Source organism: Hyaena hyaena, unplaced genomic scaffold, assembly GCF_003009895.1.
Source record: "Hyaena hyaena isolate Hyena2069 unplaced genomic scaffold, ASM300989v1 scaffold_335, whole genome shotgun sequence".
NCBI classification, from domain to species: Eukaryota; Metazoa; Chordata; class Mammalia; order Carnivora; family Hyaenidae; genus Hyaena; species Hyaena hyaena.
Genome location: NW_024080968.1, coordinates 1,345,714 through 1,372,887, shown reverse-complemented (window position 1 = coordinate 1,372,887; position 27,174 = coordinate 1,345,714). Strand labels below are relative to the sequence as shown.

Genomic DNA, 27,174 nt, shown 5'->3' with positions numbered 1-27,174 from the left:
GGCTTGAGTTTGGAGCAGATTTGATCTTAGAGGAACAGCAAAAGTCTGTGTGGCTGGAAGTTCCGGAATGAGGAAAGGCAAGGTTGAATGCATGGTTGGGTTTTATTCTGGGGGATAGGATGCCTCTAGGTTGGTTTTACTTATTTATTTTACAGATTTTAATTTTCAGTGTCCCCCAAACGTGGGGGCTCGAACTTACAACCTGGACATCAAGAGCTGCGTGCTCTCCTGACTGAGCCCGCTGGTCACCCTGGCCCTGGGCGGTTTAGATGGACAGCAGTGTGTCAGGCTGCTGTGTGGAGGGTGCCCTGGGATAGAGGTGCTGTGGCTGGAGGTAGGGGGTACCCTGGTAGCTCTTAGTGGGGTCTTGGTGGGAAATGATAGGTAGGGGCAGTATTTGTCAACCGTGTTTTTCATTTTCATCCCATAAGGAGCCATTTTAGACCCCCCCCCCCCCCCCCCCCCCCCCCCCCCCCCCCCCCCCCCCCCCCCCCCCCCCCCCCCCCCCCCCCCCCCCCCCCCCCCCCCCCCCCCCCNATATTTCTATTTATTTCTAGGAGAGAGAGAGACAGCGTGAGCAGGGGAGGGTCAGAGAGAGAGGGAGATACAGACTCTGAAACAGGCTCCAGGCTCTGAGCTGGCAGTCAGCACAGAGCCCAACGCGGGGCTCGAACCCACGAACCGCGAGATCATGACCTAAGCGAAAGTCGGACGCTTAACCGACTAAGCCACCCAGGCGCCCCCTGTGAATTCTTTCCTACATGGAGATGAAATTCGCATGACATAAAATTAACCATTTGCAAGTGAACACTCAATGGCATTTAGTATGTTCACGGTGTTCTGCAACCACCACCCTTCTCTAGTTCCAGAACTTCTCCATCACACCAAAACCAAGTCCCGTTAGGTAAGCAGGAGCTTCCCCACTCCCCGGCCCCCCACCCCTAGGCCCACCCGTCCACATACTGCCTGTATGGATTTGCCTATTCTGGATATTGCATTTAAGCCAAATCATACAAAATGGGGCTTTTTGTCCGCTCCTTTCACTGAGCGTATGTTTTTGGCCTCTGATGCAGCATGTGAACTTCCCTCCTTTTCATGGCTCAGTAAACATTCCACCGAGGACACCAGAGTTTGTCCGTCGATGGACAGTCAGATTGTTTCCACCTTTGAACCATGGTGAATAGCACTGCTGTGAACATCAGTGCAGTGAGGTTTGAGCACCGCTTTTCAGTTCTTTCAGGTTTATACCCGGGAATGAATTTTCATGAAATTCGAAAGTACTTTGTGTCTTTTTATGTTCTGCATGTGTCTGTGTTTTATACATAAAAAGAGAGATTTTTTCACCCTCCCCCCCTTACCCCCAGAGCCACTTTTAGATTGTGTGTGTTAGTCTGGTAGCAGTGGGGATGGAGGCCAGCGGGGAGCTGGGGGATATATTTCGGAAGTGGTGTGCAGAGGCCTTGCAGCGGAGCGGGGTAAATTGGGGCAGGAGAACAAGGGAGGAATTTGGGCAGTGTAGACGTGTTTGGCCGTGAGCATCTAGGTTGATGGTCGTAGTGTTAACTGATGTGGGGAGGTCAAGGCAGGTACACACAGTTTCGCAGCTTTGGGGGGGGAGGGCAACATGTGGCACTCGGGTGGGCAGGGGCCGTCGTTTTCCCTAAGGAGAGTTCTGCATGGTGGGGCCTAGGGTTGCTAGGTGACCCCAGTGCTGTCCCTTCTCTGACTCCAGGAAGCATTTGAGTCCCAGGAGTCTTTGAGGGGATCCCTGGGCTTTGCTGGCCAGGCAGAAAGTGAGCCTGACCTGTCTCTGCGAGAGCCAGTTTCCTCCAGACAGCTTTATTCTTGCCTTGTCGTGGCGCTCTGTTCAAATTAAAAATTTATTTATTAAAGAAATTATTTTTTAAAACTTTTTTATTTCTGAGAGAGAGAGAGAGACACGCACACAGACAGTGTGAGCAGGGGAGGGTCAGAGAGAGAGGGAGACACAGAATCTGAAACAGGCTCCAGGCTCTGAGCTGTCAGCACAGAGCCCGATGCAGGGCTTGAACCCATGAACTGTGAGATCATAACCTGAGCCGAAGTCGAACGCTTAACCGACTGAGCCACCCAGATGCCCCCAAATTAAAATATTTAGAAAATAGTTCTTTTAATGTTTTTTTTTTTTTATTTATTTCTAGGAGAGAGAGAGAGACAGTGTGAGCAGGGGAGGGTCAGAGAGAGAGGGAGTCACAGACTGAAACAGGCTCCAGGCTCTGAGCTGGCAGTCAGCACAGAGCCCGACGCGGGGCTCGAACCCACGAACCGCGAGATCATGACCTAAGCGAAAGTCGGACGCTTAACCGACTAAGCCACCCAGGCGCCCCTAGAGAATAGTTCTTAAACCTTCAATACTGAAGTCTTATTAACAGAGGAAACTTAATGTGTTTGTGAAATTAAAGACTTGTTTTTCCCATTTATATTTTATGTACAGAATTGGAAAAATAACGACTTTGCCTTTGTTCTTGCTAAGTTTCCCTGCAGCCTGCTGTGAAGCTTGAACTCATGACCCTTGAGATCACCACCTGAGCCAGAATCAAGAGTTGGACACTTAACTGATTGAGCCACCCAGGCGCCCTTCCTTCCTTCCTTTTTTATCATGCGCTGTCACGAAGCAGGGAAATGCGGACTCACGCGGTTGAGTTCCGCGTATGACAGCACCTGCGTCTTTGTGTGTGTTTCTATTTCCGCCTACCCTTTCGGGTTCGGCTTTCTTGTCTAAGTTCCTGCGTCCACGCTGTACCTTGGCTAGTATAAGGCCCTTCCTGTTATACCCCTTGGCCAGTTCCGTGTGAGGGAGTAGAGTCAGAGGAGCCCTGGTCTTTAGTCCTTGCCAAGAATATATGACACTGATGTTTTCAGCCACTGCAAACCTCTTTTGGAAGGAAGCAGATAGAGTAGGAATAAACGAATAACAAAACCCTAATACGAAAGATTTTATTGTTAATACTTAAATCTTTTGAAATGCCTTTATCTTTGACGATACCAAGGACTCTCATTCTGCTCGGTGTGGGATGCCTCGTTTCAGTGACAGTGGCCGTGACGGTAAACTGGTTCTCATTGGAGAGAACACTGTGTGCCAGGCCCCGGGCCAGGCATTGGCTCATCCTTACAGCAAAACTACGTTAATTAGTATAAAAAAAACACAAACACACCTTGATCCTCAAAACAGAGTGGAGTGTGATCACGCATCTGCCGAGGACCCCTTGACATGGATTAGCTGACCTCATGGCCGCCTCCCCTCCTCATCGGCATGTGAAGCCAGGGACTCCCACAGATACGCCTGCTTCCTCCCTTCGGGGGTTCATCCACCTCAGCAGCACTACTGACTGTTGGAACCAAAGATTCTTTGTTTTGGGGGGCCGAGCAGCACCCCTGCTCGACACCTGTTAGGTGTTAGTAGCACCGTCACCTGTGCTAGTTGTGACGCAGCCAAAAATGTCTGCAGACATTGCCCAGTGTGTCCTGCATGGATGACAAAGTCACGCCTGGCTGCGAGGCGCCTGGGTGGCTCAGTCGGTTAAGCGTCTGAGTCTGACGCTTGATCACAGCTCAGGTCTTGATCTCAGGTTGTGAATTCAATCCCCATGTTGGGCTCTACACTGGGTGTGAAGTGTGTTTAATTAAAAAAAAAATATCACTCCTGGCTGAAAGCTACTCGTTTAGATGGTTGAAACCAAAGCCCTTGAGGTTAATGGGGAAATATAAAATTACATTATAGTAATAGGAAATAATAGTAACTATAGTACTAATAGCAAGTATACTAATAGCAAACATAATATACTTGTATTAACAGCAATTACACTAACAGCAAATACAGTACTTCTGTGATGCCAGGCACTGTAGAGATGATTAACTTACTAGATCTTTACTACTTGATGCGGTGGGTACTTTTCACAGTCCTTTTCCACCAGGAAACGGGAGTCCCAGAGCTCAGGGACCGTGCCCTAGGGCACCCAGCTCATCAGCTGCCAAGCTGGATGACAGAGCTGGGGTCTGGCTCCCACTGCATGCCCGCCTCCACCCTCCCACGTCTAGTCTTTCCTTCTCTAATGCTTCTGGCTGGATCTTGCACTTGGGGCCGACGCAGCCCTGCGTACTGACTGGCTGAGTGGGTATACGAGGTTTACCCATTGTTGGGTCCTCACTTTTGACTCTCCTCCCCATTTGGCGGGTGGAGAAACTGAGGCAAGCATCTGCCAACGGGAGCACTTTTTCAAGTCCCTGGGACGTCTTGATTCGTAACGCCTTTGCCATCAACAGCTTTCTCTTAGGGACCAGATTGCTGCAAAGTCCACATTTCTCGTGCGTGGGGGAAGGCTGGCCATTGTGTAGTTTCTTGAAGCTCTGTAGCAGGACAGTCCCCGTGCCGGCAGGCTGTGTAGGCAGCGGGGCATGGCCCCTCTGAACACCTGTGTGTTGTTCCATGGTTTGGTTTCTGTCCTGCCCGCGTCAGTGGATGAAACTCGAGGGAGCAGTATGGAGGCAGTTTTAAGGCCTTAACATTTTTTCTTTGAATGTTTATTCATTAAAAAAAATTTGTTTTAATGTTTATTCTTTTTTTTTTGAGAGGGGAGAGAGAGATAGAGAGAGAGAGGGAGACCCAGAATCCAAAGCTGTTCCAGGCTCTGAGCTGTCAGCACAGAGCCTGACACAGTGCTTGAACCCATGAACCGTGAGATCATAACCTGAGCCGGAGTTGGATGCTTAACCGACTGAGCCACCCAGGCGCCTCTCAGGTAGCTTTAAAAGACAGGGGCTTAGGATGAGTTTCTATCCTCCTATAAAAGTTTGGACCACAGTAAGGAGGGAGATTATTGGCCAGCGATGCCCTCACTCCATCTGGCGCTGAGCTTGGCTTTTGTTTAGCATCACAGAACCTTTGATCTGTGCCCGAGATCTCCCGAGGGGTCAAGTGGGCCCACAACAGGTGCAGGCATGTGCAAGCTGGCTCCTGCATCTCCTATAAATGGATGGCATACCATTTGTAAGCCTGGCTCCGGTCTCTGCATCTGGACCATGGTGGGGGCTGCTTTAATTGCTATTTATTTTGAGATTTACACCCGTGAATGGGCCAAACCAATTTCAGTGGCAGCTTAGCCGATTTGTCTTAGAGCTTTGTGTATAATAGAATGACTGCGGAGGCCTTCTTCCTCCACAGCTTAACATTGCGTTGAAGCCTGTGCTTGACTTAAAAACGGCCAGCCCTTCCCGCCGCGCCCCATCTGGGGTACTCTGGGGACCTCATTGAAATCAAATCCACTTTTCCCCCCTCTTCCCTTATGCACAAGTTTTATTTGTTTACTTCTCTTTAAGTCTGTGTTTTAACAATGAACATACTCTTTCAGCTTCGCCAGCCTCTGCCAAGACGGGACAAGCAGGGAGTTTATCCGGCAGCCCGAAAACCTTCTCTCCTCAAGCGTCAACGCCCATCACGACGAAAACGGACAAAACATCTACCACTGGAAGCATCCTGAATCTTAACCTGGGTCAGTGGGGAGTTTTGGAAGCCTCTTTCTGCGGCATCTGTGAATATTTTCACAAGTTGTGATGTCCTCTTTTGGGTGTGGTTCTTGAGCTCTGAACAAAACGTCTCTCTGTGCAAACTATAAAAAAGGTATAGTGGACAGAGATGAAGGGAGATCAGTAAAAAGGAGCAAATGAGGGATTTCCTGGGACTTGTTGACACATGACATTGTTTTATCTTTTTTTTTTTAAAGGCAGAAATTAAACATTTAAACATTATATTTAACATTTATTTTTGATAGAGACAGAACATGAGTGGGGGAGGGGCAGGGGTGGGGGGAGACACAGAACCTGAAGCAGGCCCCAGGCTCCGAGCTGTCAACACAGAGCCCGACGTGGGGCTCGAACTCATGGATCAGGAGCTCATGACCCGAGCTGGAGTCAGACACTTAACCGACTGAGCCACCCAGGCATCCCGAAGTTTTATCTTGACACCTTAGGCCAGGGCTTACAACCTTTTCTTGCTTTTGACCACAGTAACCCAGTTCTTATGTAGGTGTGTGTGTATATATACATTTAATGTTTTACAGACACGTACTCATACACTTGCTGCAAGTCAAGCTTCATGAACCAGTATTTACCTTTCCCCTGTGCGATGTATGCTGATATATTGTTTCCTTAATTTTCCTCTTCTAATTAAAAAAAAATGCTGGTCTTTATCTTTGACCCCCCCACCCCCCCTCGCCCCCAAGTTCAGTTAGTTGTGTTAAAAGCACTGCCTTAGGTCAAAGTCTTTAGCAAACATTGGCACCAGAAATGCTAAATACTCAACCATGAAGTTATTTCATTGATTCATTCCATCAGGATCCTTAATTTTTATTGAGCATCTATTACATGGCTGTGTGCTGTTTTAGACATGGGGCCGAGTAGTGAGCAGGGTCCTGCTCTTATACAGAGCTTGGTTCTAGAAAGTGAGAAACAAGGTAAATAAACAAGACCGTTCATGCCGGGAGAGAAGGTAAAGTGTGTTAATGGTGAGGAGGGAGATGCATAAGATGGTCGTGGTTTTGAAGAGGCAGTGGTTAGGGAAGGCCTCTGAGTGGTGGTATGTATGTATGTATGTATGCATGCAATTATTTATTTAAAAATGTTTATTTTTGAGACAGCGTGAGCAGGGGAGAGGCGGAAAGAGAGGGAGATGAGAATCCCAAGCAGGCTCTGTGAGTTCAGTGCAGAATCGTGACATTATCACTTGAGTGTAAACCAAGAGCCAGATTCAGATACTGAAAGAGACCTGGAGATACTCAGGAGGGGTTGTATTTACACCTAGATTTGCATGACAAGAAAAACCAGCTTTGCCCATATTGGGAGGAGGTACAAGAAATTAGGGCCTCAGGGTAAGGGATGAACTCCAGCCTGTGGGAGGAATGGCAGGGAGGCCCGGTGGCCTGTCCCAGTGGGTGGAGACGGTGAGGAGATGAGATCCGGGATCACTAGGACCCTGTGGATCCCTGGACCCGGGCGTGGAGCCATGTGAGTAGAGGAGGGATGTGAACTGAGCACTTTAGAAGGACCTCACTGGGTTCCTGTGTCAGCTGTTCTTGCCCAGGATGGTTCCCTCACTCCCCTCCAGGGGACACTGGGCAATGTCTGGAGACATTTTTGGTTGTCACAACTGGGGATGAGCTTGAGGATACAGGGTTTTAGGAAGGGAGGGGCGGCCGCCTGTGCAGAGTGATGCTTGCACATGAACCCTAGCCCCTCGTGGTAGCCTGTGCCCTCTGGGTTCATCTTGTCCTGAAGCACCATTTCAGACGGGGAAACCAAGGTCTGGAGACGAGGCTCCAGGTGCCCAGGGCTGGAGCAAGCCCGTGCCTGCAGGGAGATCGAAGCCCGGCCCGCCCCGCCTGTTTGTGTAGCTGCGTGTCCTTCCGCAGTCAGGGTTGTATCTTTCGGGCTCCGGCTCAGCGTGTCTGTTGGGAACTCCTCACTTGAACGAAAGGGACCCATTTGCCACCTTGGAATGTTCACGGATCGCAGCGGTGTGGTTTCCTTTCTCTCACGCCCTCCTTCCACCTCCACACCCCGAAAAGGATCACTGTGCTGGGGCGTTCTCACGGTGTCCTCTCTGACAGTCACGTGTGGCCAGAATAGCTCCTTCCCTAAACCAGGCGGTCTTGAGCATCCTCATGACGCTGTGGGTCTTCCCGCTTGGCTTGCCCATGGCGCTGGTGAAAGATTTCTTGCGTCCTGTGTTCTGGCAGGGGGGCGTGGTGGAGCCCGAGAGGCACTCTCATTCAGAAGCGCCCCCACCCCCATCTCCTTCCGTGCTGGGACGCACACTAGTTTGGTCAGTGGGAACAAAGGCATTGGGGATGTGGGTGTTTTATGGGCTGGGGGTTCAATTACCTAATGAGATGAGGATCGGAGAGGGACCAGTGAAGCATGTCACAGACGGATAGAAAAATCAGACGGTGGAGGGAAATTCTAAATAATCGTCAGAGCTGGCCCACGGGAAGAGCAGGTGCTTTATGTGTAGCTTTTTGTGTCTGGCATCCGTGGAACTACTCTGAGCAGACAGAAATGAGCGTGCTGGGGGTGATGATGACATTATGATATCTGACCAAATGGCATTCCATTAAACAAAACAAAACAAAATTAGCGACATGGAAAACAGATGAGTGAGTGTGGTTGGGGGTGGGGGACAAGGGCTGGATTCCAAATCACCAAGGGATTCTCGGCCAGATGACATTGCTTTGCATTCTGATGGTGGTTACACCTATCTGCAAGAGTTGAAACACTCAGAAAGAACCGTATCCCCCCCCGACCCTCCCCAAGTTTCACTCTCTGAAATCTAAAAACTAATTAAAAACTACAACAACCTTCAAGGTCGTAATAGCCCCATCTCCAAGAAGTGGAAACTGGGGCACAGAGAAGCCATGTCCCCTACCCAGCATCAAATATGGTTCATGGTCATGTCTGACCTGTGGGCTCAGGCCTGTCTGCCTTGTAGTTTGTGTTCTCAGCCAAAATAGTGAGCTGCCGTGCTGCAAGATGGGGCTGCGTTTTGATGTTGGAGGGCCCTTGACACTGCACTTCTCATTCTGTTGACCCGGCCGTAGGGGTGAGGGGGTAAGGTGAAGATTCCAGATGGGCAGTTCCATGGAGGACAAAGTGCCTTTCTGAAGGACGTAGCTCCCCGAGGTTGAACCTGTGTTGCCAGACTCTGAATTTTCAAGCAAAACAGAAATCCAGATTTGTATATGAACTCTTGTTTTGAATGTTGACGGTCAGTCGCATTGAAAATAAAAACTCTGTTTAGTCAGAACACATAAATCCACCCCAGAGTACAAAAACCAGCCATGGGTCATCCGTTGGAAACTTAATGATTCTCCTAATTAATTGTGGTGCATGACAGAGGGGAAGGCTTCCGCAGAGACTTCTCGCCTACTTGCTGATGCCCAGGCCCCTCGTTTGCCATCTCGGGCCCTCTGCTCTAATGCAAGGAGCTGAAGCCTGGTGGATTGTTACGGCCCCTTTCTGTGGCCGTGTGGGAAATCAGTGATAAATAAGCACGAGAGGAGGAAGGAAGGCCTGATCCTCTTCTTCTAGACTCCTGTCTGCTTCTCTGGGAATCCCTTCTCTTGTCTCACAGGGTGTTTGCTCTGGACTGAACAGACACAGCAGTTGAGCCCTCCTGTGTGTGACACAGACGTGCCTGGATGCTGACAGAGCAGTGGGAACTTGTCAGACCCCGAGCGTGTCTGCTTGCTTACTCCTCCGCTGTTGCTGAAGGAGGCCTCCTTTCTTTCACCATATCGAGTGATAGCTTGAAGTCAGGCGTCCTTTGAAAGCATGGACAGAGAGCTGGGGGCTGAGGTTTCCCACATGTTTTCTTGATTCTTTCTCTTTTTTAAACAGTGGAGGGGGTGAGGAAGTTTCTCTGCTTGCCTTTTGGTGAATGAGAGAACTTTTGCCAGGGTCTCTGGTCTGGATGATATTGTTCCTGTGAAGGAGCCACCATTTTGTGGCTCCGGGAAGTCCAGTTTTTGAAGCAAGGAAATCTACTTCTTTTTAATGGAAAAGAGATGAGGTTATATTTTTCTTGTACAAAGTTAATTTTCTTGTTACAAGCAGTGAAGGCACCTGGTAAGAGAAATTTCAAAGGACAGAAGGATGTTTAATGAAAAGCCAACCTGTCTGTAACTTCTGATCACCTTTCTGCCCCTTCTGACCGCGGCCACAGTTACCTCTTGTTAGTCTTCTTAGAAAGTTACTACCTTATATATCAGGGATTTTCAACCTGGGTGATTTTTGTCCCTCAGGGGGATATTGGCAATGTATGGAGACATTTTTCTTTTAAGTTTTACTATTTTGAGAGAAAGAGTATGTGTGTGAACTGGGGAGGGGCAGAGAGAGAGGGAGAGAGAATCCTAAGCAGGCTCCACAGTGTCAGCACAGAGCTGGATGCGGGGCTCGAACTTCCAAACCATAAGATCATAATCTGAGGTGAAATCAAGAGTCGGACACTTAACCAGCTGAACCACCCAGGTGCCCCTGGAGACATGTTTTTAAAAAGATTTTATTTTTAATCTCTATGCCCAACGTGGGGCTTGAACCCACGGGAGCCCTGACTGAGATCAAGAGTCCCACAGTCCATCATTTGAGGCAGCCAGGCACCCCTAGGGACATTTTTATTGCCCCATCTTGGATGTGGGGGTTACTGGCATCTGGCAGATGGAAGCCAGGGGTGTGCTAAACCTCGTACAATGTGCAGGATGCCCCAGCCCTCCACCTCCATACCCCTGACAACAAAGACGTATCCTGCCCCAGATATCAGTAGTGCCAATGCTGAGAACCCCCAAGAACACATATATTCGTATCTCTGTTCCCTTTCCGTCTTTTCTCCCCACACCAATGCTGATATGTTTTACTGATTGTCACCTTCTTCGTTGTGAAACAGGTTGGCTTTTTCATATCGGCACATAAAGATCTCTTGTTTTATTTTAGCAGTTGAATTTTATTCATTTCAAGGTGAGCTGTTAATTTATTCACCCAGGCTCCTTATTTATCGACTCTCGGTGGTTTTGCTGTTGCAAACAGCTGTAACGAAGACACTTTGCCCTAGTGGGGGTGTAGCCGTAGGATGAATTCCTAGAAGCAGAATCTTGGGTCAGAGGCCGTGTGCCATTGACATTTGGAGAGATACCGCCAAATTGCCCTCTAACAGAGATGGTTCTGATTTATGCTCCCTCCAAAAATGTAAGATCGTGTCTCTTTCTCTCGCGTTGGTGTTTTTTCTCCCTGGTTTCCATTTATAGCCCAAGCTGTCTTCGTATCAGCCGGAAAGTTAAAAATGTTGGCAGCAAAGGTGGATTCTAAAGATATTCCCGATATAGAAGGGCAGGGGTGGAAGAAGTCCTGATAAGCGACTATCAGCTGAATGAGAAAGAGAAGCTCTCCTCCCTGTGGGGGAGAAGAAAGTCTAAATGCGGTTGAAAATTCGAGAACGATGATTCGATTTGGCTAAACTCCTGAAGGTTTGCTCCCAGGGACCTGATCCTAGGACCCACCCCCCGACCCCGGCTTTGGGTGGTTTCTTGTTAGGGTACACGTTACCGCAGCTCACTGACTGTACAAACCTGAACTGTAAAATAATGTGGTTTATCATCTCTTCGTTCCTCTTAATTATGAGTATTTCAGAGTTCAGTCTTTTAAGGCTTAAGGTAAGAGATTGCGTTTACTGTAGACACAGTCACATGCACCCATGATTATTCTGATGAGTTTGTAGATCTTTTTTAAATATTTTTTTTAATGTTTTTTAATTTATTTCTGAGAGGGAGAGAGCGAGTGAGAGAGAGCAAGCATGAGCAGGGGAGGGGCAGAGAGAGAGGGAGACACAGAATCTGAAACAGGCTCCAGGCTCTGAGCTGCCAGCACAGAGCCCAAAGCGGGGCTCTAACCCACGAACTGTGAGATCATGAAGTCGGATGCTTAACCGACTGAGCCACCCAGGCGCCCCATGCGTTTTAAATATTGCAAGGCACCCAGGCGACCGTGCAGTAGACTGGGTACACCTGCCCAGCGTGTCCTCGGGCTGTGACCGGCCCACCGTTGAGCAGACGCTGTCTCCCTGCCGTGTTCTCTAACATGCGTCTGCGAGAAGGACGCTCCGTGAGGCGTGTTGCCCATCCCTCTGCCCAGCGCGTGTCTGATGAGGGCGCCCCCCTGTCTTCTAGATCGGAGCAAGGCCGAGATGGACCTGAAGGAGCTAAGCGAGTCGGTCCAGCAGCAGGCGGCCCCCGTCCCGCTCCTCTCTCCCAAGCGCCAGATCCGCAGCCGGTTCCAGCTAAACCTCGACAAGACCATCGAGAGCTGCAAAGCACAGTTAGGTATGTCCTTCGGTTCGCTCCCGCGCCGTCGTCGCCGTCAACTCTGTAGGGTCACCGCCCGGACGCCGCCGGGGTGGATCCTGGCTGCCCTTCGCGGCGTGGCGTGTGCCGCTCGCACCCGGCTCCCCCGACGGTAGCTTCTCGGATCGGCAGGGCTCTCTGCTGTCCGCCCTGTGTCTTCTCTGGCCGTGGCAGCCTGCGGCCCTGATGTGCACGTGGTAGGGAAATCGGAAGGCAGGAAGCCCTTCCCGAGTTTGCCCCCGTGCCCCCTGTCTGCACGCGCCCGTGGCTCACCGTCAGGACCCAGTGTGCCCCACAGGCGTCCCACCCAAACCCTCTGCTGCAGGCTGGGCCCTCCCCCCGGCACATGCGTCTGCTTCTGTTCCTGTCGCCTCCCTTCCTCCTCCCCGTGCTGCCTGCCTTCACACCGCCTGCCTGAATTCTTTCCCTAAGGCTGAGCTCAGGCATCCCCTCCTCCAGGAAGCCTTCTCTGACTGCCCTGCCCTCCCCATCCTCCGCCTCCTGAGGCACTTTATTGCTGGGGAGCACCCGTGGTCACTTTGTGTGTGTGTGGGGTGTCCCTCTAGACTGGAAGCCCCTCGAGGGCAGGGAGGTTGCCTTAGAAGCATTTATGTTCTCCAAGGTACTTGGTCTTGGGTACAGAGTAGATGCTCTGGAGTGTTTGTTGACTAAGGAATCAAAACCAGGATGGTATTTGCAAAGAAGAGGGTCTCAGGAGAGAGAGCTACACCAGGGTGACATTTTAGTGTCCGTGGGTGCTCTGGGGCCTTGGGATGAGACAGCTGTAGTTAGGAGTCGTCCAGGAGGGCCAGAGGAGGGCGCCTCTTACCTGGTTTCCTGTCTGGTTAGGACATAGAGTGGCATGGTTGTAAATTTGCAGGCCGTTTAAATACCTGCCTTGGGTCCTTCCATGCAGCTGGTCTAACTCCTCGACTCATTATTCATGTTAATAAGAATTTTAATACATTTGTTTACCGATGGTTTCCTGCCTCCCTCGCACTGTACTGCATACGGTGCATAGATTATCCCGAAAGTTGATGCCGTTATCACTCCCATTTTGCAGATGAAGAAACTGAGGCTCAGAGAGGTGGGTCACTAGTTCAGGGTCATACAGTGAATCAGTGTGCAAGAGCAAGATTCGAATTCATGTCTCTTGGGCTCTGGTACGCAGTTCCCTACAGTCTCGCACGGTTCTTCAGACCCAGGAGTTACACCCGATCTAAGTTTTTGTCTTTGGGCTTCTCCTGTTTTTGATTGCGCCCTGGTGGAGGCAGATCTAATTCTGGGATGATTCTGCTGGTGTCTGGTCCCCTGGGCTGCTCATAGCTTTCATCAGTTTGCAAGTTTCCTTTCCGCGTGTCTGGGTCCAAACAGTGACCCCACTCGTGGTGACCTTTGCCCCAGATTGAAGACGGCTCAAATTTGTGTTTTCCTCTTTCCGAAACTGTAGGATACAGTGTTACTTACCTGTGGCTAGATGACCCTCCTTCCTGGGTGCAGGACACACCAGGGTGTTATGTGGAATACGCTTCTGCCCATTTTTGTTTCTGGCTGTGAAACACCTGCTGTTTGGTCAGTTGGCCTTATGATAGAGCCTTGGAAACAGGTGACTTTGCTCTGGACTCCGCTGTCTGAGGAAGACCAGGGCAGACAAGGGGGCAGTGTGACTCTGCATCAGCGCAGGGCACTAGAGAGGGGGTGGGTGCCCGGGTCACCTGGAGACGGTGTGTCCCTGCTGGAAGGGGCCAGTGGCTTGTGGCTGCAGCCAGCCACTGCCTTGCAGGCCTGGGACCCAGAGCGGCCACATTTTCTGTTCTTTCCACCCAAGCCCGCTGACTTGATTTCTGTGTGAAATTTCCTCATTTGTGAATTGGGCAATACCTTCCAAACAGACAACAAAAGAGCCGCTGGGCCAAGTGACGGCTCCCTAAATAAAACATGTGTGCTGGCCAGATGTGGCTTGTGCACAGGGAGTTGGCAACCTCTGCTTTAAGCCTTTGGCTTATTTCTTTGAGCTCTGGACTCCAAAGGAAGAGGACTCAGATGTGTTGGGAATGGGTGGGAAGAGCATGGGAAGTCTGTCAGGAGCGCCCTGGGTTCCGGCCTTGCCTCTGTCTTGGTTTTCTTTATGCCTTAGGGTAAGTGACTTCTCTGGGCCTCGGTTTTCTAATCTGTAAAATGGATCCATTTTAATTGCTCATCTCTTATGTTCCCCATCCCTTCCCTTCTCTACATCCCAGTGAGGTATCGGTGTTGCAAAGATGTAGTTCCGGATAAATTTAAAATTTATGTTGTCTGGTCCTTTGTCATCTTAGAATGTCAGTAACCGAAACCCTCGGCAAACCCAAGTTGTGTCTGTAAGCTGTCATTCACTGCTGACCCCGCCAGGCCTGTGTGATGCAATTTGAAATGTCTTTTTTTATTCCAGCATTTGGCGTGGAAAGTGTTTGCATTTGGGGTCCCACTCTTTATTTTGTGACTACGCCACATGCTGGATTTTCTCTTTGAATTTAGGCATCAATGAAATCTCAGAAGATGTTTACACAGCCGTAGAGCACAGCGATTCGGAGGATTCAGAGAAGTCCGATAGTAGCGATAGTGAGTATATCAGCGACGATGAACAGAAGTCCAAGAACGAGCCAGAAGACGCAGAAGACAAAGAGGGTGGTCAGATGGACAAAGAGCCATCGGCTGTGAAAAAAAAGCCCAAACTGGCAAACCCGGGGGAGGTGAAGGAGGAGCTGAAAAGCACATCGCCAGCCAGTGAGAAAGCAGACCCGGGCCCGGCCAAAGAAAAGGCCAGCCCCCAGCCCGAGAAGGACTTTGCAGAAAAAGCAAAAGCCTCCCCTCACCCTGCCAAGGACAAACCGAAGGGAAAAGATGAGACGGATTCCCCAACAGTGCACTTGGGCCTGGACTCTGACTCAGAGAGTGAACTTGTCATAGATTTAGGAGAAGACCATACTGGGCGGGAGGGTCGAAAAACTAAGAAGGAACCCAAAGAACCATCTCCCAAGCAGGATGGTAAGTGAACCCCCACCAGCGTCGGTTTCTTGACCCAGTTTAGGGTGCCACCTTGCCCTTGTATTTCCGGAAGTTTCATGCTTCTCCGACATATGTAGCAAAGGGAGGCACTGGAGCAGGCCTTTGATTAGCTCAAGGTCGCCTAGCTGAGTTCCTAATCAGAGCCAGGACTGACTCCTCCCCGCCCCCCCACTCCCCCAGGCCTGCCTGCCTGCTTAGGTCCCAGTGTGGTTGATTTTGAGCTCAGGAAAATAAACAATGGTAGGTGTTTCTAGCTGTCAGGTCACTGTTTTTAGCCCGAGCACCTACTTTCCCAGTATGCTTACTCATTTTCCCCAAAATATTTGTCAACATGTAGACTTTTGACAATTTGAAATTGTTAGAAGTGTTCATTTTTTTGTTTTATTTAAAAAAAATTTTTTTAAGTTTATTTGAGAGAGAGAGAGAGAGAGAGAGAGAGACAGTGCGCGAGTGGGGGAGGGGCAGAGAGAGAGGGGGAGACACAGAATCTGAAGCAGGCTCCAGGCTCTGAGCTGTCAGCACAGAGCCCTCTGCAGGGCTTGAACTCATGAACCGTGGGATCATGACCTGAGCCAGAGTCGCCCGACTGAGCCACTCAGGCGCCCCTTTTAGAAATGTTTAATCCATTCAGAGATCTTGATGAGTTCAGCTCCCTTTCTTCACTTCTTGCCGCTCAGGCGCCTCACGGTACATTTTCCTACTGGAATCAGACCGTTTGGGGAGGTGGTACTGGCATGCCGAGTGCTTCTTGGGGCCGTAGGTAGGGAGAGGGCACTGGATGGTGGGCACCTGAATCGAAGTGCCACCATATATGTGTTAATCCGACTTGAGTGCAAGGTGTCTGAGCGCTGGCACTGTTGAGGTTTCATGCTGTGTAGTTCTTTGTCCCGTGTGCTGGGGAACGTTCGGCGGCATCCCGGGCCTCTACCCGATGCTGCAAGGGGCCTCGGCCCACTGGTACCATCAAAGATGTCTTGATATTGGCATTTGCCCCCTGGGAGGCAAAAATCTCTGGCTGAGAACCATCACCTCTCCGAGTGGTGCTGCCATTGTTGCTGTGACAGATGGAACCAGGAGTGGCCCCCCCCCCCCCCCCCCCCCCCCCCCCCCCCCCCCCTCCCAGGCACGTTGGCATGTCCTCCAGAAAGAGCAGGTGAATGATGTGAAGGGTGTCCTTCGCATCGACAAAGCGGTCAGCTGGCTTGCCACGTGAGGATGCGGGGACTCCAACATGCCCACGAAAGGTACAGAAGAATTAATTTAGGGCCCAGGAAAAACACTGCCTAGAGACAAAGTTGTAGCCATAAAACCTTATGTGCTTTGTGAGTGACTGGAGGGACGGTCAGGTTTAATTTCTGATCAGGCGTTAACTTCCCAACCAAACTCTTGAGTAAGGTTCTCTACCCCCTGAGGATTTCCGAGTCTGGCTGCATAAAGCAAGTGGGGGATGGGCCTTGAGCATCTTCTGTGCTGGGGAGCCTGACTGGTTAGGGAGAGGGAATTTCTGCAGTTCGTTGATGGGCTGTGTCTGCATGGTGCAGGGGAGGGAGAAGAGAAGCAGTTGAGTGGGGCAGGGAGGGTAGAAGAGCGCACAATTCCCGAGTCACCTTGGATTTGTGGACGGCCTCTGACAATTCTCATTTTGTGGGGGATTGCATTTTGAGGCAGATGGGGCCGAAAACGGCAGGAGAGGAGTATTTATTCCATGCGGTTTCTGGACACGTTTGGGTACAGAGAAGGCAGTGCTCGTGTGAGTGATAGTTTTTCCGTTCCTTATTTTCTGGAATGTATCTTTTGATAGATTGCTTTTATTCCTCTTCCAGAAAGAATCTGTAACAGATTGACAATGACAAGAATATTTAACCATGAAAGAAAATAAAAATAAGTCTGTCAAAGAGGAAGGTAGAATAACCAGAGGTCTGGGAAGGTTTATGCACATAACTATGTACTGTTTCAGCCTTCAGAGTTAGCAGAGTTGAGCCTTCATTTTGACTCTGAGCTTCCTAGCAGTCAAAGCAAAAAGGGAAATACAGCCCCTTAAAAGATATATTTTCTCCCCAAACTAAAAGCATCCCAGTCGATTACATGAAATACAGCTCTTTCTTGCACTGGTGTCGAAAGGAAATGTCTCCACGAGACCCCAAGTGTGCGGTAGATGTGATTAAGCTGAAGACGATTCTGAAACTTAATTCAGTTCGTGCATTGTCCCAGGGGTTGGGACAGAGACGTGCCAGTGTTAAAATCTAGAGCCCCTCGATGGTAGTTTGGTTTTGAAGAATTGACTTTGTACAAGACTGTGCTGTAGAGCATTTTTTCAATGGTGTGTTTTCACTTCGGAGTTTATTAGCTAAAGGGCACTTTGGAGTGAGCCGTGGTGATCTCCACCTTCCCTTCAGCTGGGACTGTGGCTCATGCACAGAATATGGAGACATAGGTAGTAGGAAACAACTTTGTGGCTGGTGATAAAAGCCTGCCTTTTAGATAGTGACCAAAGTCTAGAAGAAGTAGGTTAATAAGTAGGGACAGCTTCTGGAATATTGGCCCTTAAGAGACCCACCCTTTTTTGGGCTACAGGTCATTTGATTATGCCCTTTAAATTTCTAGGACAAATGGGATTTCTTCTGGCCTTCCCCGCCCCCCCCCCCCATAAACCATTAGAATCTGCTAGAAATCAAAATCATTTAGTGTCTAAGTGCTTTGAGCCTACCATCTATTCAGATTGTACATTCCAGTGTTTTCTTTGGAGCAGAGGGCCCGCTGTGATTACCACAGAGCGGCAAGCCACCTGCGAAGCCAGTTGTTTGCTTTTGAAAATTGCTAGAAAGGAAAGGACCTTTTTGTGGTAGCCCTGTGTCTGAGGAGAGAGGGACTAGGCTAGCTTGTCAGCCGTAACAGTATTTCTTTTCTGGCCACCTGGAATAAACGGGAGGCATTAAATGTGCTTCTACGGGATTGAGGACCCCCCCCCCCCCCCAATCCCCACAGGGGCTGGTCTGGTGCAGGGCTCATAGGAAAACTAGATTTGAAGCCACCTCTCCACCTGGAAGGCTCAGGGACTGTATCCAGTATTTGGCACATCCTGTCTTCCCAGGGAAGGATCAGGGCTCCTCACTGTGGGAGGAGCTACCCCTCTGGCTCTTCCTGTGCTTTTGCCTGTGAACTTGGCCAGGGTCTCCTCTTCAGAGGAGCAGGAGGGTGGAGAAGCCAGCCAGATGTGATGAGCCCCACCTCTCCATCAGGATAGTCAGCTTGGTTTTGGTTTTGGTTTTGGTTTTTTTCCTCTTACTCTCCTTGACTTCCTAAAACCCAGTGCATGGAAAATCCTCCCTAGAATATCAAGGTCATGTCTTTCCCGGGTTATACAAATCTAAACAGACAGGCATCTCCGTGAAGGGGCGTTTATGTCAAGCACATGCCAGGGTCGGAGTGCTGACTTGTACCTGAGCTTTGTGTGTGGTCCCTGGGCCTGCTCTCTGGGGCACAAGCCCCCCCTCCCTGGTACCTGGCATCTCCGCAGTGATGAGCACTATGTGGCCACCCCCTCTACGCTGCTCAGTGCTTCTGGCTCTAACCTGCCTTCCTGCCCCTCCTTACCGCCTACCCTCACTGACCAAGATGGCGCCTGTTCCCAAACACGCCTCGGCTGCTGCTGTCACCTTCCAGATTCTCCCTTCCGCCTCTTGAAATCTTACCCCTCCCCCACCCCCGAAGACAGACTCCACAAGGCAGCTTTTTCCAAACTTACCTTCACATTTGTTGTTTTTGCCCTTCCCGAGTCCTGCTTGTATAATCATGGACTTTATGTTTTTATTTAAAGCAGCCCACTCTTAACAGAAAACTTAAGCTCATTGTAGATGTAGATTTGACCACCGCACGCATAAGGTGTATGCTCACCGTGAGCACTGAGCACTGTGCAGAATTGTTGAGTCTCTGTGTTGTACACCTGCAGCAGACCTCACTGTATGTTAACAATACTGGCATCAAAATTTAAAAAAACACAAGAAAACAACAGCAGCAACAAAAAAGCAAGTCTGCCAACTTCAAGATGAATACCATCATGTTGGGAAAGTTCTGGCTTCGGGGTTTAGTGTTAGGTGTCAAGGCCATTAGCAGCACAACTGGGACATGGGCCCGGAGGGAGTCAGAGGTCAAGGGATGCTTGTCTTTCTGGGGGACTTGATGTTGTTGAGTGCTTTGGCCTTTGAGAAGCCATCCGATCCTTTGGGGTGCATGCTTCGTAGGTGCCCTGGCCAACGGGATTCTCTCAGTCTCTCGATTGACTTTGGTTGGGTCTTTCACAAAGTGCTTATTACCCAGTTCTGTGCATGAAACAAGCCTCTTGCAGCGATTCTGTTCATCCACCTGTCGTTGGGCAACTTGAGGGCAGGGGCTGGGCCTAGCTCCCATGTCTCCCAGAGGTCCCGAGAAGAGTCTCAGACGTGGACCTGTGTTCCTGAGAAGGGGCCTCCACGCTGAGACAGATGTGCACAAGTGGCCTACGTGGGCAAGGTGAGATGTCCTCCTCCACTGGGGGGGGTCCTCGCCACAGCACATTTGTCCGGCATCCCTGGCCGGCCTCAGGTGGTTTTATCCAGAGCCTGCTGGCGTAGAGTCCCCGCATGGGAACCTGAGTCCAATCCGCTCTCTTGTTTGTTTGTTTGTTTGCCCGCCCCCCCCCCCCCCCCATGCACTGGCTTCAGTTGTAGGTAAAGCTCCACCATCCACAACGGCGGGCAGCCAGTCCCCACCTGAAACTCCGCTCCTCACCCGCTCCTCCTCCCAAACTCCCACGGCTGGTGTCACGGCCACCACCAGCACCACGTCCACCGTCACGGCCCCGGCCGCCGCCGCCACAGGAAGCCCGGTGAAAAAGCAGAGGCCGCTCTTACCGAAGGAGACTGCCCCGGCCGTGCAGCGGGTCGTGTGGAACTCGTCAAGTAAGTTTCAAACGTCTTCCCAAAAGTGGCACATGCAGAAGATACAGCGTCAGCAGCAGAGCCAGCCGCAGAGCCAGCCGCAGCCACAGTGCGCCCAGGGGACGAGATATCAGACCAGACAGGCTGTGAAAGGTACCGCGCACGCCCCCTTCTGTTCTCCGTGGCGCCACGTGGACAGGACAGAGGGGACCGTTTTGTTTTTTCCGTTCCTTTTTGTTTCACGGCCGCCCCGTCGCCAAGGCCTTCTGCGTTCCATTTGGCATTATTTTTAAAAACTGTTTCGCCACTTGTTTTTTCACTTTGATTTATTTTTTTTTTCATTTTCTGAACGATATGTGCATATATGCTTCTCAGAAAGGGGGAAACATCGGCCCCCAAATCTGTTGTCTCCACTGAACTTCATTTCATTCTCCACCCTTTCTCAGCGGCCACTGTTCACTGTGAAACCTTTTTTTATGCATGTATGCATATATATTCACGTATATATGAATCCTCATAAAAATAGTACTTTTTCTTTTTTCTTTTTTCTAAAACATAAAAATGGTACCATGCTTTTTTCCCCCCCTTTTCTTCCTTTTTTCCCCCCCTCCTTTTTTTTTTTTTTTTTTTTTTTTTTTAAACCCATCAGCATGTTTTGGAGTTTATCCACGTTAGTGCACAGAGCTCGTCATTACCCTTTCAGACTGCTGTGTAGTATTCCACAGTTGATTTAAATCAAGTATTCCCCTCCTGATGGGCATTTAGGTCACGCCCAGTTTTTTTCTGTTGTGAGCAGTGCTGCAGTGAATACCTTTGCGTAAGTCTTCTTGGGCACATGCGTCATCAACCTCTTGGCGCCATCTTGGGAAGAGTGCATGCAGTGTGAGAAACTGGTAGCAAGGGGCATCTTCAGCACCGGGGATTAGCCACACGCAGCAGAAGAGCCAGCATCGAGAAGCATCGCCTGAGTTGGGGAATCAGATCTCCCCCTCCCCCCGCCCGAGCCCCAGAGGGGGCCCCATCTGGTGCTGCACAGATGAGGGCCAGGCCGTCCAGCTGTTCCCAAGGGGAGCCCGCATCTAGATCCTTGGAGATCGGGGTCTTCAGTTGAAACCCTCACATACTGAGCGTACCATAGTGAGTAGGGTTCTAAAGAGAAGCCACAGGATGTGGGTTGAAAGGTATCCGGGTCTTGAATAGCTCCCAAAATCCCTTTGAAGACGGGGTGGGGGTTGGGGGTGGTTGGAGGGAAGACTAACAGATTGGACAGATGCACCTGGATTGTTCTGTTATTTGTTTATTTAAAAACTTTTTTAAAAATACTTTTTATTTTTGAGAGAGAGAGAGAGAGAGAGAGAGAGACATGGCACAAGTGAGGGAGGAGCGGAGAAAGAGGGAGACACAGAATCCACAGAAGGTTCCAGGCTCTGAGCTGTCAGCATAGAGCCCAACGCGGGGCTCAAACCCACAAAACGTGAGATCATGACCTGAACCGAAGTCGGACGCTCAACCGACTGAGCCTCCTGGGTGCCCCTGCTCCTGCTCCTTAAAGAGCCGGGGGGAGAACTGAATCTAGGATATTTGAGGTCGGGATGACCTCACCAGTTCCAATGTTTTCTTGTCTTCACACCCTGTAAGCATTATGGGCTTCTGCGTAGGAACTTAGGTGCTGGCCTTGAGGGGCCCATTGATGGTCTGGTTCTCAATTTCCAGACTGTCTTGTGTCAAAGACGACCAAAGCTGGACGCTAGTTAAAGTGGTAAGGACAGGCTTTCATCAGTATGTACTATTACGAGAGGGAGAAAAACTCTAGCATGAACTGAAGTCAGCCTCACTTTGTACAGAGGTGACTGGCATTTTAAAGGGAGACTGGAGGGGGGTGGGTAGGGAAGGGGCCGAGTTGGGGACCTCTAATAGAGTCAGGGAAGTGACATTTTACAAAAAAAGGGAAGTAGGGGTTGGTCCATTTGAAACCCATGTGGGGTTGCTCGCTGATGCTTCTCAAAGTTAGGCTCCTACCTTCCCTGGGAGACAGGGTCACGGGGGTTGGCTGGAAGAACTGGGAAATTCACCTGGCAGCCTCGAATTTTCTCAGGCGGGCATTTCAGTGGGGTACGGGGTCCTCCCAAGGATGCAGCCTTGCACTGTTGGAAAATGTGTTTGTGTTTGCTTGAGGCCTGGTCCCAGAAGAGGCTTAGAGGATCCTGGCTGGAGTCTGGTCAAGGGGAGGGTGTGTGTCATTTGAAAGTAGGAAAGCTCAAAGGGCACACGTTGGGGACTGCTTGCTCTGTGCTGCGTCGTGCTGGGTTGGGCCCTTCCCGCGGTGGTGATGTGACCGTGACGCTTTACTTTCCTAGCTGTGCAGCAGAAGGAGATCACGCAGAGCCCCTCCACCTCCACCATCACCCTGGTGACCAGCACTCAGTCGTCGCCTCTGGTCACCAGCTCGGGGGCCACGAGCGCCCTCGCGTCCTCAGTCAGTGCAGACCTGCCCATCGCCACTGCCTCCGCTGACGTCGCTGCCGACATTGCCAAGTACACCAGCAAAGTGAGTGTCTGTGGCACCCGGGGTTGGGGGTGTCAAAGGACCAGCTTCCGGGGGGGGAGCATGGAGGATCGTGACCTCGCAGGCTTTGCGGGGTGCTTGGGGGAGAAGGCCCTTTTCTCACTGAGGGTCTCCAAGCTCACATTTTTCCATTTGGCTCTAAAGTTGCATCTAAGCAGAGAAATCGAGAATGGACTACATCTTGTTCTGAGCGCTTAAATTCTTTTTCTTAATTTTTTAATGTTTTTATTTACTTTTGAGGGGGTCAGGGACAGAGAGAGAGACACACAGAATCTGAAGCAGGCTCCAGGCTCTGAGCTGTCAGCACAGAGCCCCACACGGGCTCGAACCCACCAACTGCGAGATCATGACCTGAGCCGAAGTCGGACGCTTAACTGAGCCCCCCAGGCGCCCCGTGAGCACTTACATTCCAATGTCAGAACAGAGCAGGAGAATGACACGGTGGCAGAATTACCCTTTGGGATTCCCGTCACTCATTAAGACTGTTACCTTAAGCGCTGGAACAAGTTAGTAGAAGTTCTGTCAGTTAATAACAGTCCAAGGAGCTGGTTTGTGATTTAGGAGCCGTGGGAATGAGTTAGAGTCTCAGGCCTGTGGTTTGCAAGGCAGGGTACCCACGCCCAAACAGACTGGGACATGGGGGATTTCCTCCCGCTCGCCCCTCCCTGGGGCAGTAGGGTTCCCGAGAGTTCGCTCGTTGATCTTCTCTCCACACAGGCTCTTTCTCTTCATTTGCCTGGTGCCTCTGTGCTCGTTGTTGAATTCAGGCGAATACAGCCTGGAGGTACTCTTCAGGTCACGGGAGATTGCTCTGGAATGATGTGTGGTGCCATAGCCACAGAGTGCTCAATAGCAGAACAACCGTGAGGGCAGGAGTCTCACCTCCAGGGCCCAGAAGGGTGCCTGACTCAGAGTAGGTGTTGCCGCAGGGCCCTCAAATGAATGCATGCTGGTGCCTAACTTCTCTTTGTTGGGCTTATTACCATCAGTGGCTATCACTAGTCGTTAGTGAGGAATAATCTAGGCAGAGTGTTTAGTATGTTACTCAGTAGGTGGTAATAATAATTTACTCTTCACTAAGGAGTAAATGGTTAGTTCGTTACTAATGAGTACGTTATTCAGGTTTATAGGGAGAATGGGTGGCCGTGATTGAGAAGAGCTGTTTCTAGAATCTTTGACACGTCATGATAAAGCCTTGCTTTATTATGTGGTGTTAAAGGCGGGCTCTCCTTTAGTTCTGGATGACCAGTGACGTTTATGGTTTTAGACCCATGTGATTTTGTTGGCTGTTTTCTTTCTTTTCTTTCCATTGATACATATCAAGTATCATTGCATAACAAATGAGCACGAAACCTAGCCACTTAAAAGGGTTCCCGTTTCTCCTCACAGCTTCTGGGGTCAGGAGTCTGGCTGGGCTCAGCGAGGTCCTCTGCTTTAGGGCCTCTAGCAGGCTGCTGTCAAGGTGTCTGCCAGGGTTGAGATTTCATCCGAAGGCCCGGCCAGGAATGGATCCATTTCCAAGTTGACTTAGGTGGTTGTGAGGAAGGAATTTACTTCCTCAAGGGCTGTTGGGCTGGGGGTTTCAGGTCCAGGCTGGCTCTTGGCTAGAGGCTGCGTTCAGTTCTTGCTATGTGGGCCTTCATACTTGGCATTTTGCTTCCTCAGAGCCAGTGATCAGGAAAGCCTGTGAGCAAGATGGAAGCCAGTCTTCTGTAACCTGATCTCAGATGTGACAGCCCGTTACCTTTGTCATAGTCCATTGGTTAGAAGCAGGTCACTGGGCCAGCTCACACTGGAAGGGAGGGGATTACACATGGTCACAAATGTCAGAGCACCTAGCATCATCGAGAGCCACCTGTCTTTCACACTAAGTAAGAAGGTACTAGTACTAGACAGTGTTAGTGTGGTGTCACTCTAGGCTTCATACCTGCTGGGAGTGTCATGCTCTTGTGTTACTTCCTTAGTCTCTATAACAAATTGATGAGGTAGGTACTGGTATCTTCCCCATTTTATAGATGAGAAGACTGTGCCCAGTAGGGTTACAAAGTCTGGATGGTTGAGCTGGGATTTGAACAGTAGCTGCCAGGACCTAGAGAGTGCCTTTGAGCCAGTTTGTTTATTCCTGTGAAGCCTACTGACCACAGATGTCCAGTGTGCATAAGTTGACTCTTCTTCTTAACAACCCTACCTGACCCCACCCACTCCCCAACCTCACCCCCACCCCACTCCCCAACCTCACCCCCACCCCATCCCCCCAGCTAGAGAGAGAATTAGTACTGGTCTTGGGGATAATGTCATCTCTTACTTAGTTTTTTTTGTCCTCCTTTTGAGTAAAATGCATGAATTGTCAGAGCCTCCTTGAGTGTCAGAACAGGAGGGAGTCAAGGGACTGATTTATTGCCGTCCTTAAGATTTTAGTCTTCCTTGTTCACCAACTGGTGGACATTGATTTAATATTTTCACTTGAATTGAATATAATTTTCTTTAAATTGACTTAAAGAATAAAACAAAAATTGAGTCCAACATTGTCAGATAAGCCATTCTTTATCAAAGCTTGAAGCCCAAGTTTGTGTTCCTTTGCTTAAAAAGAGAGAGCGTCATGAAAGTGTTTGGTGCGTGACCGTGAGACCGTGTTCCTAATGCAGCATGCAGGGTCACAGGGGACGGAGAGGGAGTGGCTTTCTCATTACTGATTTAAGAGGGTGTCTGGTATGCCCACGTGGTCTCTTGTTCTTCTGAGTACAGCCTTACACCACCTTCCAGTGATTGGGTCCACGTTGCCAATTGACAGATGAGGAAACTGAGGTCTGCTGCGTGGACCTGGCTGGTGGTTTGTCCTGAGCTGGTTTTCTGAGCTCCTGCCGTATCTTTATTTCTTCAGCTGCCCTCCCTTGCAGCAAAATTGAAGGATGAACTTAGAGATAGACATTTTCTTCGCAGTTAAGAAAATGAACACAGTGACATATTTTGGAGCTGATGAACTTCCCTGTCTCGGAGGTGACCCGGAGTTGTGTGTTTTGGCAGAAGGGTTCTCTCTGATTAATGCTGAGTTCTTTGCTATATTTGGAAGAAAGAGTGAAAATCCATCCACAGATCATGATTTCTGTATAATGGAATGTAACCATTACATTAGTAATGTATTGAATTTCACGCACTTTCTAGTTTTCTTGTAAAGCGATTTTGCCTTCATGTTTTAAATTGACGTGGTTGGTGCAGCGGGGCAGGGAGGCCCATCCAGAGGGGCGAGGAGCACGACGTGTTTTTCCTGGCCGTGTCCACGTGTGGCCCCCGGAACGGGCGAGGAGCAGAAACCTCAACAGAAATTGTAGTCATTTTCCTGCCATTTTGGGGGTGAATGAGGGGTTACTATTTTGGGGTTTGGCAGTTTATTAATTACAGCTCATGTGGATTTCCCCCCCCCCCCCTGTAAAAATAAGATGAACAAGTCTTTCTTTCTGAATACTTGCCCTATGGCAGATACTGAACCGTTGTCTCCATGTAGGATTTTCATTCCATCTTTGTGCACACCCGACACTGGCCCACTGTCCTCACCCGTGTTTTCTACGTGGGGGAACCGAGGCTCAGAGAGTAGGTGATGGTGGGAAGAGACCTCACACATCAGATAATCAGGGTGCTTTTTGTCTTGCCTTCTCGCCCCGGATTGGCACAAATTGTAGAACCATGTGCAGACATGGCCGCAGCCTGGCCAGGTCCTGAGGCCGCTTTGGTCTCCTCTCCCCTCTCTTCCCCCTGTGCTGGGGGGCGGGGTCAGCAGTAAGTGGAAGGCAGGAGGGAATCCATCCTACAGACACATTCAGTCCTCAGAGAACGGGGTGCCTGCTGCGTCAGCCTGAGCTGGCATCACAAACTTGGGGACGGTTTTAGGGCTCAGAGTTCAGGAAAGGAGGATGGGAGGCACAGCGGAAAGGCAGTGGGGGAGAGCAAGCGCTGACCGAAGGCCTTCAAATACGAACCAGCTTTCGCCACATAATGGTCTAGATTAATTCATTCATAAAAAGGAATGAAGCGCTGATCCAGTGTGTGATGGACGGATCTTGAAACATCTGTGCTTAGTTGAAGAAGGCTCACCATGGACTGCGCATTGTGTGAAACCATGGACACAAAACATCCAGATGACGCAAATCTATCCGTGTAGAAAGCAGATCAGGGATTGTCAGGAGCTGGGGGCTGATGGGGTCCTTGTGGGGTGAAAGCTAAGGGGGCAGCAGAGTTTCCTTTTGGGGAACCGGACCATGGACATGGATGTACAACCCCCCACCTACTAGAAGACATGGATTTGGGCACATAAATGGGTCAATTGGTAGATGAATGAATGATACTGCAATAGAACTTTTTTTGTTTTTGTTTTTGTTTTTAAAGGGGAAGGAATTTAGAACCAACAGTCACAAAAGGAAACCATACTTCCCTTGAACACACAGTGCTGGCTAAACCCAACAGGCCTAGGGCCCAAGTTCAGCCTCTCCAGATTGGCCTGTGGCTATAGAAACTAGCTTGATGTTTTCCTACCCTGGTTTATACTGGATTTTCTCCTCCTTGGCACTAGTGACATTTTGGGCTAGATAATTCTTTGCTTTAGGGGCTGCTTTCTGTATATCGTGTATAGAGCTCATGCTTGGCCTCCACCCGCTAGATGCCAATAGTGTGCCGCCCCCCCCCCCGCCAGCCATCAGTCGTGACAACTGCATGTGCCAGGTGTCCTGTGAGGGAC

At 50.1% G+C, this 27,174-nt stretch overlaps 1 protein-coding gene across 16 annotated transcripts in view; it reads left to right on the top strand.

Moving 5' to 3' along the window:
- The window catches only part of ZMYND8 (zinc finger MYND-type containing 8), a 133,699-nt gene that overhangs the window by 87,436 nt on the left and 19,089 nt on the right, over window positions 1–27,174 (top strand). For 10 of the 16 annotated variants that reach the window (XM_039249420.1, XM_039249406.1, XM_039249411.1 and 7 more), the window contains 5 exons: window positions 5,388–5,528; window positions 11,745–11,897; window positions 14,433–14,942; window positions 19,664–20,032; window positions 22,237–22,427. In XM_039249420.1, the coding sequence (XP_039105351.1) occupies window positions 5,388–5,528; window positions 11,745–11,897; window positions 14,433–14,942; window positions 19,664–20,032; window positions 22,237–22,427 (1,364 nt within the window). The remainder of the gene's footprint in view (window positions 1–5,387; window positions 5,529–11,744; window positions 11,898–14,432; window positions 14,943–19,663; window positions 20,033–22,236; window positions 22,428–27,174) is intronic. The other 6 variants (XM_039249410.1, XM_039249417.1, XM_039249418.1 and 3 more) reach the window with 2 other exon arrangements.